General features: G+C 32.6%; 1 protein-coding gene across 1 annotated transcript in view; it reads left to right on the top strand.

Annotated features, from left to right (window-relative positions):
- Window positions 1-17,433, top strand: part of LOC111086283 (anoctamin-4-like) — a 44,371-nt gene that overhangs the window by 8,742 nt on the left and 18,196 nt on the right. The window contains exons 2-6 of the mRNA XM_022388585.1: window positions 6,305-6,361; window positions 6,950-7,014; window positions 9,716-9,850; window positions 10,714-10,819; window positions 13,893-13,953. Of these exons, the coding sequence (XP_022244293.1) occupies window positions 6,305-6,361; window positions 6,950-7,014; window positions 9,716-9,850; window positions 10,714-10,819; window positions 13,893-13,953 (424 nt within the window). The remainder of the gene's footprint in view (window positions 1-6,304; window positions 6,362-6,949; window positions 7,015-9,715; window positions 9,851-10,713; window positions 10,820-13,892; window positions 13,954-17,433) is intronic.

The following is a 17,433-nucleotide window of genomic DNA, read 5'->3' as shown; positions in this document are numbered from 1 at the left end:
AAACAAACAATTATTATGCATATATATATATATTATGTGAAAATACATTTCAGAAACATTTGGGTAATTGTAATTATTATTTTGTAATATATTTAGCTGTATTAAAAAACAGTGAACTGATTAAAAACATATACTTCAAGCATTGACAGTGTTTTATCTCATTTTTGTACTCCATATGGTTAAACCAAAATCATTTTTACAATCACAATGAAGTTCTTGAACTGTTAGATATTATCCATTATTGTGATATCCATTATAGATTTCATGACTACAGTAAGGTACTTTTGGCAACAAAGAATAATATTCCATTTGGTTAGATCCAAATGCCTATAGTAAGTAAAAACACTGATAAACTTTGGTAGAAGCAAATCTCCAATTTAGTATGCAGTTTTTACCTAGATTGCACACACACACATATGTAATATGCATCATTTTATCTTAAACCATTTTCTTCAATAATACTAAAAGGAAAGAATTGTATAATGTACCATTGTTCTTGCAAAGGCTAAATACAACATTCTATAATGTTATTCTTCTCAATGAATGGATCAGGTGCTACCCACATCACTGTTGATAATTCCAAAAGAAAAATAAGGGAGGATGTATCTTAAAGCATCTCTTAACCCACCAGTGAAAGAGATCGTTGTCTTCCTTTATACAATGTCTTCAACTATGCATTCTTATATCTGTCTTTTCTACAAGAAAGTGCATGTGACACTAAAAGGGGGAATAACTCAGAATAATAAGTAATTAGAGTAAAAGCAGTTTAGCCTAGTTTCAGGCCCACTCTATATTCTCTAAATTACATACTCTCCAAAAATGTGTATGTGCAAAGTAAGGGTTTTCATTGCCTTTCAGCTTATAAATATTTTTTTTAATTCCTAGCAATTTTTGACATTCATACAACCTTTTGATATTCTATGTATTATATTTATCAACATCAGTTTTCATAAATGTATATTTATTAACTGGTTATCACACAATGTCCTGTAGACATTTTACTGTGAAACACCATTGATAGTTCTGAAAATATTTGCAATGCCCTTCCAGATCACAAATGATTTCAGATTTCATGTCTGTTTATTTTGTAGCTATTATATCTACTAATTTCAGCTTTTTTTTTTATCTTTTCAAGTAGCTATCACTATTTGATAGCTCAGAAAGTAAAGAATGACACTTGCTCTTATCAGTGAATCTACTAATTAACCTACTATTCTATCTGCTGATCATCCAGTCAAAATCAGAAGGTCAACATCAGTATCTCAACCAATCATCAGAATTATCACATAGCTCTTCCACTGGTGTTTCCTCATTTGGCTCCTCCTTTCAAACAGTCAGACAAGTAATGCCAGAATCTTCCACTCCATTTAAACTCTTGATTGAGTGAAGCATTGAACTATCTAGGCTCATTAGCACCTGGGTCCAGCCATTCCAAGCAGTGACTTTCTTGAAATTTTTAAGGAACAGTGTTATCTTCTCATATCATAGACCACATTTAGCAACTAACTTCTTTTTTTGCATGTTACTCCTTCATCTGGAAAATCCCATTTCTAAGTTTTAGGAAGTAGAATATTATGTAAACAATTCCACAATAAAAAATCGTGGGATGTTCATACTCTGTAGTATTTCCAGGTACACAGTGATAACTTTAGAAATGAGAAGTAGCAACCACAATAACAAGAGGTTCATCTGATTTGAAAGAAGAGACTAAACACAACTTGACTGTGAATATAGAAAATTATTTATTTTATATAACTAGATACGAAACACAATTCAGCCAGCTGTGTTCGCAGGAAAATAGACACTGCTTATTCCAGAAATTTCTCTAGTGTTTAAAATTAACCCTCTTCTTCTAGTCTTGTTCTTGTAGATTAAGATTTGTGTTCAAAATTTTTGTAGAATAAGAGATCACGGTATTATATACAAAATTCTTTAATGCCATAGCTCTATCTATATGGAGGCACCACCCATGTCACTGTTAGTCATTGCAATAAATAGAAAATAGGCCTCCCAGTGGCTCAGTGGTAAGTCTGCAGGCTGACACTGCTAAAAACTGGGTTTAGATACTCATGGTGGACACAGCACATATAGCCCATTGTGTAGCTTTGTGTTTTAAAACAAACAAACAAAAATAAAAAAGGATACAGCTAAAGGTATCACCTGACCTGCCAATGAAAAGATCACTGTATTTAGTTATGCATATCTGTAGCAATTTTTCCCATGATAAAGTACACGTGACACAAAAGGGAAATGACCCAAAACAATAGGTAACTACAATTTAAAAAGCAGTTTAGCCTGGTCTCAGACCCAACCTTTGTTGTCTAAGCTAAATTTCTCCAAAAATGTATACATGTGAATAATTTTAAGACTTCTTGGTGAATAAGAAATATTTATGTATTTGAACTAGAAAGAATAATAAACTCCTAGTATTTTTACTGCAACAAAAGACCCAATAAAGCTTAGAACTGTCAATGCCTGAGGTTTATAAGTTTTTAATATAAGGTAAAAATTGTTATTAATAGTTTTTCATTAAACTTTTTGACCCAAAGTTAAATATTTGTCAAAATTTTACTTATAGTAAATATGATACTGAAGAAACATAAGATCTTGAAAAGCACCCATTATTTTTCTAAAAATAATAGACCCCCCATTTATGTGACTGGAAAGTTTCAATTGATAAATCATGTTATGTGCATGCCATTTTTTATATAATACATGATAATTGAATTTACTCTGTTGGTAATATGAACAACATTGTGTTTATAGTTACAAAGTAATGCTTTTATCATTATATATATATATTATATTTTTATTATTTTGAGATCTGTTTTTATCCAGGGTGTATTTGTCATTTTAACCACCTGAATCTTCACCCCTTCCATTTTTGATGATTCTTCAATTAACTAATGATCTCATTTTACCACATTCTAAAATCATCAATTGTCAGTTTTGTTTGTTACGCATGCCAAGAGAGATAAAACTTAGTGTCAATCAATTCATCATGTTTCTGGGTACTCTTGAAACACTGAGATGTCTATCATTCCTGTCCATAAAGTTAAATAAAATCTAGAAATTTTGAGATGATAACTCACCTCTTTACACAGAATAGCTATCCTACTCACACATCTATCTATGAGATTTGCATGCCACTAGCCTTAAGCAACCCCCAAATAATTTTATGTGTTTTAACATGAATTGCACTGATGCATGATTATTTCATCATGCACAAAAAAGCCCTCCGCCGATTGAAGAGGCACAAAACCTCCATGTGTAGTTGTACTTGTGATAACTTCATTCTTCTCCTTAGCACTGCATTGAACAGATGTGTTCAATATTTTTACTCTGAGTTCATTTTGATGAGATTTGCATTAGTTAACAAGACTTTGGTTTTCATTTTCTTTGGACTTTGTTTCAAAAGCTTTAACTTATTATCATGAATTCTCAAATGACAGCAACTTATCACTAAGCATGGTAGTGCTTAGTGTGTGTAGGGATGGGCAAAAAATGACGAACACATTTTGTATTGCTCATCATAGTCTGAACTCTCTTTTTATATCAATCTAAGAGACTTTTATAAACACCTAACTTAGGTTTTTTGAGGTTTCAAAAGCTATTAATACCTTCAGTTTAGCCAAAAAACATTGCTCAAAGAGAGAACTGGTGAGTAGCATAACAGCCAAATGTTCTGCTGATTATTCTGATTCTGGCATCAGAAGGACTAGCTCACCAATCCTTGAGGTTGTTGCAATGATTTACACACCAAAATGTTGTATTATAACTTGAGGAGTGCAGAAGCAGTATAGCATTTCACTAACTTCAATACATGATGTCCATCAAGACAACTCATCATGCCAGGCTAAAACTGCTACTTTCATAGTAAATGCCATTCATTATAAAATATTCATTGGTATTAATTAAAAAAGAAGGAAAACAAGCAATAAAAAATTTTTTTGAAAAAATAAGAATGATGTAGGGATGACAATACCAAAAAGTACAGAAACAGAGAAGAGTATGAAGACCATACCATACAAAAATCCCTACATATGAAGCCACTGAGTCAATGTTACAAACTTATGGGAATTAGCCATAGTAAGACTTTATAGCATTATTCAGTTTAAATGCTTTTATCCAAAACGGAATTCATGCAAATGAAAGGAATTGTGCCATTTCCAGTACCTCGGTGTTTCTTTTCTTGCCCTTTCCACTCTGTTCTGTTCCTTTATTTTTCTCTGACCTCCTACTCTAGCTCCCATGCCCAACTGGAACCTCAATATGAATTTGCACATTCTCACATGAGTCCTGTTCAAGCCATTGGCTTCTTGCTTTCTCACCAGACATATTTCCTCCTTCTTCTCATCTGCAATTACCATCATTCAGATATCTATGCTGTAGATACTTCTCACACCCTCATCCACCACACTTGCATACTCCTCTCCCCATAATGATTTTTCCTTCCTAAGACTTCTACTGCTTGGGAGAGTAACCATACTTTCTCTCCTATCTCCAATCCTCTCACCTAGTTGACCTTTTGGACTCAGATCAACTCCTTTGTTTTGTTTAGATTGTTTGGTGTTGCTTACCACGGACTTCTACCTTTTGGGGTCCCTGCCATCATATGTCCCTACATGGGATCTCTCCTTCTACACTTACTGGATGGGTTCTTTGACTCCTTTGGTTTTTATATTCATCTCTGGATGTGGAGATTTGCATGCTATTTCACATTTCTCGGAATTTGATTCATCACCTTTTTCATTTGCTTGCTTCTCATCTTTTCTGGCACTAGGATGAAATCCTCCAGGTGGGCATGTGAACGAATCTCCACACGTTCATCTCTCCTTATCTATACCATCTGGATGTTTTGTCTCCTGCTTAACTTGGACTTCCATTAGTCACCATTCTTGAATCATCCCATCACCATAGGATCCCACCAGGTGGCTAGTCTAGCCTCCCACGGTATACTTACCCAAAATTCACATTGAACCAGGATAACAGAAAGCACTACCATCTGCCCTGGCTCTACCAGTTCCCACTGTGGGATGGTGTTCCACAAGACCACTTGAGGTATCCTTGTGATATAAATATTTACTCAATTGTCCAATCCAGACAGTACCTATTCCATGGATTATTATGAAAAAAGCCAGCACCAGGGAAATGTTTTGCATTTGCTGGCTTTTAAAAATAGGGATTTTCAGTCACTCATTTCACTCTCTCCAGTAATAGACTTATTTAGCTGGAGGTCCAATGGGGATCTGAGCATTTCTCCAGGTCTCCCCAATATAAAATTTTTCCTCCTTTTTCTTCAAGTGGAGCATGAAGACCCTTACCACTTACCAGTTCCTAGCTACTGGAGTGGTGGACCAGGGAGAATCCTCACCAGTTGGGTTTAGCACAATATGATGAGAAATGGGGAGATGGGGACACTATCAGTGTAGTGCAGGTTATCATAACACATATCTATTGTAGCAGAGCTTGTTCAGTACAGTTGAGGTGAGCACACAAGGTATGGTCTGAACATACCTCAACCACACTACACATATTGGCTATTTAGCTGCTTGTGAGCAAGTACTCAGAGATTCTTGTTTTCATTCCACCTGTTTCTGCAACATAGAAGTTTTATTTTCTTGTTTCCCCCCACTTTATGGGCGAAGAGTATATCCTGATCGAAATGAGATTTCAGAGTGGGATTTTAGCTATTCCATCTGTGGAGATAAATTATTATCTCAGAAGTTTTCATTTTCCATACCTAAAAATGTATTTCTGATAGATACCTCTGTACACGTTTCCCACATATTTTGTCTTGCCTCATCATAGAATGAAGTTGTTACGAGTACAAGAGCATAGGAGGAATTACTGCGCATGAAGGTTGTGTCACCCTCCTATTAGTGGAGGGTTTTTGTTGCATGATGATGCTGTCATGCACCAGCACAGTTCAAGTTAAAACATGTGAAATTAGGTGGGATTTGCCTCAAGACTAGCGGCTTGCAAATCCCCAAGGCAGACATGTGAGGAAGATAGCTATTTTGTGTTTGGAAGTGAATATCTCTCAGAAATACATTTTCAGGCATAGAAAATGTAAACTTTAACTAGAGTAAATATTTTTGTGTTAAATTATTTGATTATTTTCTTGTAAGCCTTGATATGACATTTGTTTTTCTCATTTAAAACTCTTTCATATGAATAAACTCCACTTTTCCCTCTGTATTATAATTCAAAAATATCACAACTGCTTGTTATTTTTGTTGTAATCCAATTCTAGAACAATTATATATATATGTAACAATTTTCTTTTACTTATTTTCATTAGGGACATTACATTGGTGAGTCAGTTGGTAAGGGAGAGCCAGGTTACTGCGAACGCACCGTATGTATAGATAAATTATCAAGCTTATATCTCATAAAATAGGAATTCCATAATAACATTTGGGTAATTTTTATAGTATTAGTCTGAACAAACGTGGTGTAATCACAGAGATGTACTTGTAAGGACAGGTTTAGTGATTTCTTTTTCTTGGAACGAGAGAGACAAAATATAATGTGAAATTGAAACAAAAGTAAGTAAGCACTATATTTTTGTAGAAAGCAGGACACAAATGAATAGCTGAACATTCAGTTGGAGGACTTTTACATTATGAAATAAAAGAAGAAATGTATTTACTTGTAAAACGAATGAAAAGACTGAATTTAGATGTAAGTAAATAAAAGTAAACCATATTCAAATAACTTAAAATGGATCAACTAGTTAACTAAAGGAAGAAAGCCCATACATTATCAAAAGACATTTTTAAGACAATAACAAGGATGAGTCTTCACAGCAAGTATTATTACCTAAGATAAGAAAATACTGTAATGAGCTTAACAAATTTGCACAAGGTATGTGTTAGTTAGTCAAATAGAATAAGTCTCATTATAATAACAAATTAAATATTCCATTCTTGTACTTTTCTTTTAGATACTATACAATGAATGGGCACGACCAGCATGCTGGTATAAAACTCAGCCTTTATTTCTCATCAAGTATGTATTTATGTGTGTGTGTGTACATATTTATTGCTGATACAAAAACACATTGTTTTGTTCAAAACATAAAATGGAAGAAAAATAAAATATATTAGTATATTAAATATTTCTTTTAAGAGAAATAAAGAAAACAAATATTAACTAGCATCTACATTTTAAAACATTTTGGTTATATTAATTTTTATATCACACGTACTCAGATTTTCTAATAACACTTTTTTCATATACAAACTGCTTTGAGTATTATTTTCTTATTTTTTCATCTGTACTAGTAACATGAATAACACAGATCTTCAACTTGATCTGCTGATATACAGCACTTTTCTCACGCTTTGAATATTATTTTCTGTTTGTTTTAGTGGTAATGATAGTAAAAGTAACACGTTTACACTTAATGATCTCAAAGCTCCAGTACTTCCAAATTCACCTCCTCACAACATTTTCATATGCATCAACTGCTTTAAGTATTATTTTCTCTGCTTTAAAAGTTGTAATGTTGCTAATTGCATCAAATATTTTCACTTAATGATTTGAAAGTGCCATTATTTCCAACTTTACATTTAAAAGTTAAAGAAAGTGATGCTGTGTGTAGTATTATCACTTTAGAGGAATTAATGGCACACAGGTGAACTAGCCTCACAAAACAAGAGGATCAAAGATATGCTTAGCTAGTATTTTAATGTGATAACAAGTGTAGAAGGGGTAAAACAAACAAGTCTGATAAACACAATTAAGTACTGTTTATTTCACAGGTTTAAAAGATATTAAAGTAAGACAAAGCAATAGAAGTATGAAAAAAAGTATGTTTATTCTAAGTCTACATAGTTTTCACATAATACATCATCAAGAGAGTTGTTAAATTAATTTTCTTCAAGTTGCATTTGTTCCTTTGTCACTCTGTGGAGATAATACCTGTTTTTCCTATGTTAAGAATAGCTGTAATGCTGCATGATGTGCAAGAATGTTGGCAGCCAGTGTCCTTCAGTGGTAGACCAGATAATATCTTGATATTACAGTTTCCCCATATGCTTTAATGGAACTGATAAATAACATGGGTAGTGCTAGCAAAACACAGTGTGTGTGTACTTGCTTCTGGACACTGGACAGTCACCTTTCACTGGATTTGTGACTTGATTAGTATACTGCCTTCCTTCCTTTGGGATGTATTTACTTTAGCCAAATCTATCTAGATCCAGAACACGAATGTTTAAATCTAACATTTCTCACTTAAAGGGAAATGTTGGATTTACCTATACCAATCTTTAAATTATTAACAAGTGTTTTCATTATGTGTTACACATCAATGTCAATCATTTCATTTCTTTGCTCAAACTCATTTATTTTTAGCTAAATTCATCATTACTTCATGATTTATTCTGTGATCCTTCTATTACATAGATCACCTTATACTCTTTGAGGAAATCAGTTTAACATAGAAATACCACAGGCATACACAAAAACTTTCATGAAAATAAAGCATTTTACAGCAGGTCTTGATCCTTTCAAAACTTCTCTCACAATACACATTCTCTCTCTGTACCTCATCAAACACAAATAAAATTGCAAGAATCAAAAAGTACCTCTGCTTCATATAACATTTGGAAATCATTCCTACATATATGGTAAATCAGGACACAATATTGCTATCTAATAAAACAGTAGATAAGTTCCTTGACTTGACTAGCTACAGAAAGTAACACCTCACACTGAATCTAATACATGGCTTCAACCAGATTTAGCATGCTCCAAATGAGGACATTAGAAAAAATTTAAAAGCTTTGTCAATGCACAAAAGATATACAATGGGAAAGTGAGATATGTAGTATTTGCATATTACAGATGTTAAATAAACCTTCATTTCATGACTTAGATATAGCTAGTCTAACACTTGCATACCTTACCAAGTTGAGTTCTTGTTCTCTCTAGCAAACTGACTGTAGAGTTGAAAATTATACATTGATATTATTTTGTTGAAGTACATAAACTAAAATGAATTTAGGCCTTGATAAATCTAGGATATCAGTGACACTAAATTGTTGTTTGGCACTCTTTTCATTCATTAAAAACCTAGTTTTATAGCTAGAGCAATATAATAATGAGGATGTGTTTTTGTGTAGGAAATTTGTCTTACACGATACAAAAATCCATTTAGTTAATTAAGTATTCATAATCCATTTTTGTTGAATAGTTATGTAGTGACATGACAAAAAATTTTACAAAATCTTTTTGGGTCATGATGATCCTTTCAGATTTCTTTTTTTGCCTCAGAAGCTGTATATCTTAAATTAAGTATTACAGCAGTTTCAAACACCTCCTATGAATTAACAGATCTGTAGTTAATATTATACCTTTTAAATTATTTTGGTAAAAATAAGCAAATTTTGCTTTTTAAAACCAAACCAGTTTGAGAAATTTAAAGAGGTTAATTTCGTGAAATACAATTAGGTATTTATATCTGCTATTATTTGTTGTTCTTGCATGATTCAAATACAAAATAATTAGATCTATTTTGATTCCTCTTGGAATTAAATTTGTAATAACTCCTCTAAGATCTTATTATGTAAGTGGTAAAAAGTAAATTGTAATGATAGCCTTTTCTTTTTTTACAAAAACATATATATTTGAGTCTAATTATTGCATTTATTTACTAATAATTATTGATTGAAGTACTTTTCATATCATTTTATTTCATTTGCAGGCGATATTTTGGAGAAAAGACTGCATTTTACTTTACGTGGCTTGGGTTTTACACAACTATGTTGATTCCAGCAGCAGTTTTTGGAATATTGACAATGCTCTATGGCTTTTCCACCATCAAAACATCAAAATCAGTGTAAGCTACTGTGTTAATTAAAGTGACCTGGCATGGCCAGGTGGTTATGGCACTCGACTCGCAATCTGTGGGTCATGGGTCTGAATAACCATCACACTAAATATGCTCGCCCTTTCAGCCATGGGGGCATGATAATGTGAAGGTCAATCCCACTATTTGTTGGTAAAAGAGTAGCCCACAAGTTGGCGGTGGGTGGTGATGACTAGCTGCCTTTTCTCTAGTCTTACACTGCTAAATTAGGGACGGCTAGTGCAGATAGCTCTTGTGTAGCTTTGCACGAAATTCAAAACAACCAACCATGTTAAAGATCAATAAGGAAAATGCAAAATAAATTATGTTATGATGTATAATGATATTTTATACACTTGAAAGTTAACTTGAGATGGAATAATACATTGAAATATAAATACCCACCAGTATATCTTCATATTGATTTGATTCAACTCATTGAAAAGTGGTATAAAAGATATATTTATCAAGTAAAATTAGTTTTTCATACATTAGAATATCAACAGAGCAGTTGGATGATGTTAAACGTCATTTGCATGGCTTACCATCAATAATGGAGAGATGTGTTAGTGATCCAAAATACTACTACACTATTTAATTTTTGCAGTAAAGTTGTTCTTATATGAATCAAATTTACCTGAAAGTTTTATCTTGTTTTATTTATAATTGTAATCATGAGAAATGTGGCACAATGTGCTAGTCTTTCTCATATCTTTACAGATAAAAATCTTAATTCCTATTTTTATGTCACACAGAAGGTTATGACTCAGATAATTTAAACACATTATACTGTAGAAATGTAAATTTTGTATTCCAGTTACTGTTTATTTTGCTTATCATTTTTGTTTTTTCAGCCAAGAGATTTGTGATGAGAAAATCAGTGGGAACATTATTATGTGCCCACTTTGTAACAAACATTGTGGTTTTTGGCATCTGAAAGATATGTGTATTTATTCTATGGTAAGATTTCAGTTGTATGTTTTGGAGTTGAGATATTAGCTTAAATTTTTTTTTTCATTTTAAATACATCTTCATGCTGCTTAGTATATGATGCAAAATGCTATATATCATGTACATAATATGTCCTTAAGTATAGCAGGCTAATTACAAAAGGAACAGTTTTAATGTATCGTATAAATTAATAATTTCATGAGTTTTTAGCTCAAACAGTTTACATGAAATACAAAATATTGCAACACATCAGGAATTGTCAAATTAAGGTAAAAACTTTAATATACTGTATAATTCAGAATGATCATTAGTCCATATTTTGTAATACAATTTGTCTTTTGTTACCAGTATTTCACAATTTTTTTAGCTTTACAAGAGCAAGTCAAGAAATTATAAGAGGATCTAATCCATAATTATGTGGTATGCCATTCTAGTTAAGAAAAATACTGCTTTAGTGGGTTACTTGAATTAATAATGATTATCTAGCTCGAAGTACTCATAAACAGTTAAAGATTATCATCGAAATTAAAAACAAAACACTAAATATAAAATAATTATAAATCTAAGAAGTCAACAAACATTGCTGGAAAATTTTTTTCTAAGTGTTTTTTATCAGCAAAAAATGGTGATTTCTAGTACTGCACCACATGGTACAGTGTCACATGATTATCTTCTCTTGTCATCTATGAATAAATATTTTTTGATTTAGTTTTCTAATCTTTTATAAGTATTTAAAAAATAGTAACAATAACTACAACAGTTTTATTATTCCACATTTATCTATATATAGAGTCTTTGATTTTATTAAATTGTGGGAAGAAATGTTGTTGTATCATAATATAATTTAAAATTGATACTCAGATATAAACATTTTAGTTTGTTGTGTTGTTGTTTGTGAAAACATATTTAAAAAGTATAAACATGCTAAATATATGAAAATCATCATTCAAAATCGTAGTGTATTTTACTATTGCACATTCATGTGTGATTACTCTATTCACATTAGTTTAGAATTTGTTTTTCCATAAAACTATATTTACACCTTGCATGTTATTTCCTGCTTATTGCAGGCAATTCCTTTAATGACAGATCATGTATTATTAATAGAAACACTTAAAGCACAGATGAAATTTTTGTTTCTCATCGATTAATTTCAACACCCTATTTTTGGAAAATTAGTTAAAATAATTTCAACCCATTGAACTATGCAATCACCATTAAGCTACAATGTTAACTGTTGTTTACAGCACAGGGCTGAACCTCCTAACATATTGCTATTAATGGGTCGTGGTTTGTCATATTTATTTTGCTTGGTTTTTGCTTACTCTTGTGGTAAACCATGGAGAAACCTTCAACACAGTTACCTGATTTTTGCAATATCTGGAAATTAAAGGGCCTAGTATATGGAAGAACAGGTGTAGCGATTTGGTACAGTGTTAAGTTGAATGAAAATAAATTTTATTAGTTGAGAACAAATATATAAAAATGGCTGATTGGCACATGAACTGTTACATTGATGATTGTGGAATAAATAGATAAACTATTTGAAATGTAAAGTAAATGAAAAAAATCATATTTAAATGAAAATAAACTATATTTAGAAGCAAATTGAGAATAACATACATGATGAGCAGAAGTGATGGTTAAGAATGTTAACATAAAACCGTTAACAGATCTAAAGATGCAGCTCCAGGTCCAATTGGTAAAAGCATCTCCACCTTCTAGAACCACACAGAACTGAACATGATGAAGTTAGTGTTGGAGTATCATTATTGCTGGGCAATAGATAACATCCCTGGAATATGGACCGATGCAATTACCGAATCCTTACTCAAAACCATGAAGGATCACTCTTATCTTAAAGGCCATCAAATAATCATTCTACAAAATATTATTGGAAGTATTCCAGATAAAGCTGTAACTAGAAGGCTTGCCTATCAAACTGAACCATTATTACCATCATTATTGAGTGGACATTGCAGTGAAAGAGAAACTTGGATCAATATTGCTCAATTCACAGCTGAAACCCATGAAGGCTTTGAAGCTGGTTGTAATACCAAGGCATTAGCTTAAAATCTGGAAGATTCCTACAATAGTCCAGCTGTCCATTCTTGCTGACAAAATGCTCAGAATAAGCATCGTGATTTGTGTAAGATGGGTTGTAGCCCCACTAGCTACCAGAAGATGCATCATGAAACATAGAAGCAGGCAGTCAGATTGGACCACATAAACACTGTTCTATCTCAAGAATCATCATTATTGTCAGTCCTCTTCAACATCTACACTATGGATCTAACTTGCCTTGACAGCCTAACCAGACAATGACAACATTCAGGTATAAGCAGAGGCTCTAGAAAAGCTGAAATCAAAAGCAAGATGCAACCAATCTTTGCCAGCATGATCAAATTGTACAATGAAACAGGAATTGTTATTAATCCTGCCCAGTGGTGGCACTATGTGGGGGGACAAGGATAATCATAAAAAGTGTGAAATCTGTTACTCCTGTGGCTGACTTTTTTTCAATGCTTTAGACTTGCTACAATTTTTAAGGGGTTCTAATGTTCATGCACAGTGGATTGTATTCTTTGTAATTAGCTATATGTAACTACATAACTTACATACCCTGCACACGTACCATTACAACATATGTTGTGTCCTATGTTCTCAAAGATTAATTGGAGAATTTCATATTCATGAATAGATTCTGCATAAAGAGAGTAATGCTGAAAGGAAACATAGGTAAATTTCAATATGAAGGTTATAAAGATATATTTTCACTTACATTCAGTACTAACAAAACTCAGACATTTGAAATTCACAGAAAATATTTTGTTAACATAAGAATCGAAACAACCTTTTGTAAATAAGTTATTCTATCATATACAAGTCACACTAATGAATTGATGATGAAGATCTGAAGCCAGTATTCTATTTTTTTAATTTTTATAAATGGCACCTCATAAATATATTTTAGGATCACATTGAAAGTCATTTATTTCTAGTGATATGGCCTAAACTATATGAAGTTATATTTATGTAGGTTTGCTCATTCATTCAAAATATATTGTAATATTTTACTTAGATCACACATGCCTTTGACAACCCAGCCACAGTTAGCTTTGCTGTACTTATGTCTTTCTGGGGTAAGTCCTGATTTTCCTTGATATGACATTTAAATTCATTCAAATCTTATGTGGAAATTGAAGTATTGTAGCCTTGAAAATTGTTTGTTTTAGTATTGGAAAAGAAAGTGGTGTGTTTTTTTCTTTGAATAATTCATATTTGTCATTGATGTATTTCATTGCTTAAAATTATATGTTTAAAGAAATCTTTAATGTAGTTAATTAAATAAAACCATCATCAGTCCTTAAAAAAAGAGCATAGTACATAGCATAGCAGTTTATATAATCATGTTAACTTAAATCAGTTTTTGGCTGGCATGGCATGGTGGCTGTGGCACTCAACTCACAATCTGTAGGTAATGGGATCAAAACCTGGCACTAAAATTATCATTCTTTCAGCTGTGGTAGCATTATGATGTGACAGTCAATCCAATTATTTATTGGTAGAACTGGTTGCCTTTTCTGTGGTCAGTATTTCAAAATTATGGATGACAGCAGATACCCTTAACAACATTAACATAAGCAAACAAACAAAAAGTAAATTAGTTTTGCTTGTCAGTATTGACAGTTAAAGGGCTCAAAATTTGTAACTTTATACATATGACAATGCAAAAACATTGTTATGAAATAATATCAGTCAATCTCTACAATTCATTATTATTCAAATCAAGCATCTGACAATCAGTCATGTGATGTGAAATGCAAATGATTGATCAGTTAGTAAATGCCATATATAGTAGTTAACAGTTTTGACAATTTGAATGACGATTTAAATGCTCCAAATTCTTCAGGATCATAAATAGACTTCAAAGTACACATTTCAATGTTTTGTGGTACACAAATATCATACATATCACTTTTCTAAGTTGTATTTAATATTTTCAAAGTAACTTTAAACCTTTAAAGTTCTAGTTTAAAACATTCTAAATATTTGGTCAAGGTATTGTGCTAATTCAGATCTAAAGATTACTTTCTATAGCAGGGTTCATTTGTGGAAACTATCTGCTGTTTCTTGGTATAGTTCTAGTGTGTCCTATTTTGCCTTGTGTTTAAGGGACTGCTCTACAACTATCATATGGAGCAAATATATTTTCAGATAATTGTGATCTAATTATCCTATTTGTCAGCTACATGGGAAGATTAATTGCAAATGTAGTTTTTAGATTTTCATCTTGTTTGTTTCTGACTTAAGTGCCTCATCCATATTTTTATTCGTTGAACCTTTGCTTCTGCTAATCATATATTAATATTTCTTCATGTAATTAAGTACAAGTATTATGTTTATTTAGAACTACACTGTGTTTTCATTACTCTTTTAGTATATACAATGTATTTTCTTCCTTTACAGTCTAAGTACAGTTTTATTCAGCATTAGTTAGATTAGCTGATTGTACAATTGAACATTTTCGTCTTCTTAGTCAATAAAGTATTTGTTTTATATGAACTTCAAACTGTATTATGTCTGTGTCATTCCAACTACATCAAATCAATACACCTGTCCTTCCATATACAAGGTCTACAAATTTCTAGTTATTGCAAAAAAGTAGGTAAATTTCTGAAATAACATGGCTTACACAATTGAGACAATAATTTTGATGCCATCATCCAGGATCCATTTATTGTGAAAGTAGTATTGGATTGGGCTCAATTTCCCCTAATTATTTCTCTCTTGTGCTTCTTGTAAGATACTGTCAAAATGATTGATGCCTCTATGATTTGGTAAGACCTGTGACAGGGAGGAGAAGAGCAAAACTGATCTTAGGGTGAGATTTGAAGACCACTGATTGATTTGGAGGAGTCCTTTGTTGAGAGCTGAGTGCTATCTAGTTCGTAAACAGTTATTTCAGAATGTCCCACTCTGTCTGCCCACCAAGGAAACTGAACTGCAATCTGGTCCATCCATAATCACTGTTTATGTCTGCTATTCTTATGCTAATCACCTAAGCCTATGAACGATGGTAGAAAGTTGCTGAGAAAAGGTAACAAACTGTGTTATGCTGTGACTCTGGAACCATTTGTAAAGCAAGATACAGTCTAATGTCACTAAATCTCTACACTGAATGGATTTCTTAAAAACAGATAGAGATGAACTACAATGGGTGGACAGTGTTTACTAACCTTACTTGCCTCCTGGCTGCATGGATATTATCACTTTCACTGTGTGAAGTATTCATTATGATAAGAGGAAAAGTGTTCATGACCTGCATTACCAAGACCTTTGTGCTCATGCAGTTTGATGTCCTAAAAAGTTATGTGCTACTGTTGTTACAATTATGACTCATGCACTACACGAGCTGCAGTTCTGTGGTGAAATGATAAAATGTTGACTAAAGTATACATAAAAGCAGTGGACTACACAGCTTTATGTAGATGATGAAAATATGATTCCATCTAGTACAAAAGTGAACATGGTCAGAAGTTGCACCACCAACTTATGTTGTGGTTGAAGTAACACCTCAAACATATTGTTTTGTTTTTTTATACAGAATGAATCCCTGCTTGCTTAGATGGTTATTTATCCAAATTCAAGATGTGTTCCAGTTATGGTTTGTAATTATGGTAAGCAAGCAATAGAGATACTGACTAGAATGATCATTGGTACAATGCATGAAGGAAAATTGACCAAAACTAGCTTTTCAACTAGGGTTACTTCAGCCACACCACATCAACAGATGTCTGTATGTTTGCTTTGCTCATTGAAGATTGTTCACGCAATCTAAACCAGCAAAGAAAACACAAAGTTACTCACTGGAAAAGGCAGCTAGCTGGGAAGAACAAATATCATTCAGTATCATATAGATACCAGAGATGAGTGTCCTGTAAAGCAACTGCCACATAAGCATCACTGAAGCATCACAGATATAGATAGTACTTTGATAGACTGAATTCTAAAGAACAGAATTACTCAACCTTCGGCAAGTAATTATTAGAAAGAACAAAAATGAGGTATGCCAAGATTCCTTCTGATTACAGACAGGTGAATACTATAAGGTGCATCACCATGTACAGATGACTATCTTGCTTGTTGGAAAGATCCCACTAGTTTAATTCACAAACTATTTCTTCTGATTAATTCCAAGTACAACAAGACAATGAAAGCAAAGTCAAGACTACTTTAAACATTCAAGAAGTGTAGTATGAGTTTTATGTCTTACCATTTGGCCTCTGTAACGCACCATCTATTTTCCTGAAAATAATGGCACTCACATTATCTTGCTTTCATTAAGAATAGTGTCTTGACTTCATTGACAACATTTTTGTGTTTAGGCACATATTTCAAGAGATGGTTGAAAACCTGGGCATGATATTTTAGTATATGTGACAATCCAAAAACACAATCTGAATGCTAATGCCTACTGGAGGAAGTTGCTGTGAGAAGAAGAAATCCCTTGCAGTCATGGTAGTTGTGAAGCACTTTCACCACTCATCATAAGCTGTACAACTGTCATATGGGTCAGAAATGTTTTCAGATATGTAGATCGAATTTTCTGATTGGTCAGT

The sequence above is a fragment of the Limulus polyphemus genome, unplaced genomic scaffold (assembly GCF_000517525.1).
Source record: "Limulus polyphemus unplaced genomic scaffold, Limulus_polyphemus-2.1.2 Scaffold38, whole genome shotgun sequence".
Lineage (NCBI taxonomy): Eukaryota > Metazoa > Arthropoda > Merostomata > Xiphosura > Limulidae > Limulus > Limulus polyphemus.
Note: the sequence above shows the minus strand (reverse complement) of the source record. Positions and strands in the feature narration are given on the sequence as shown.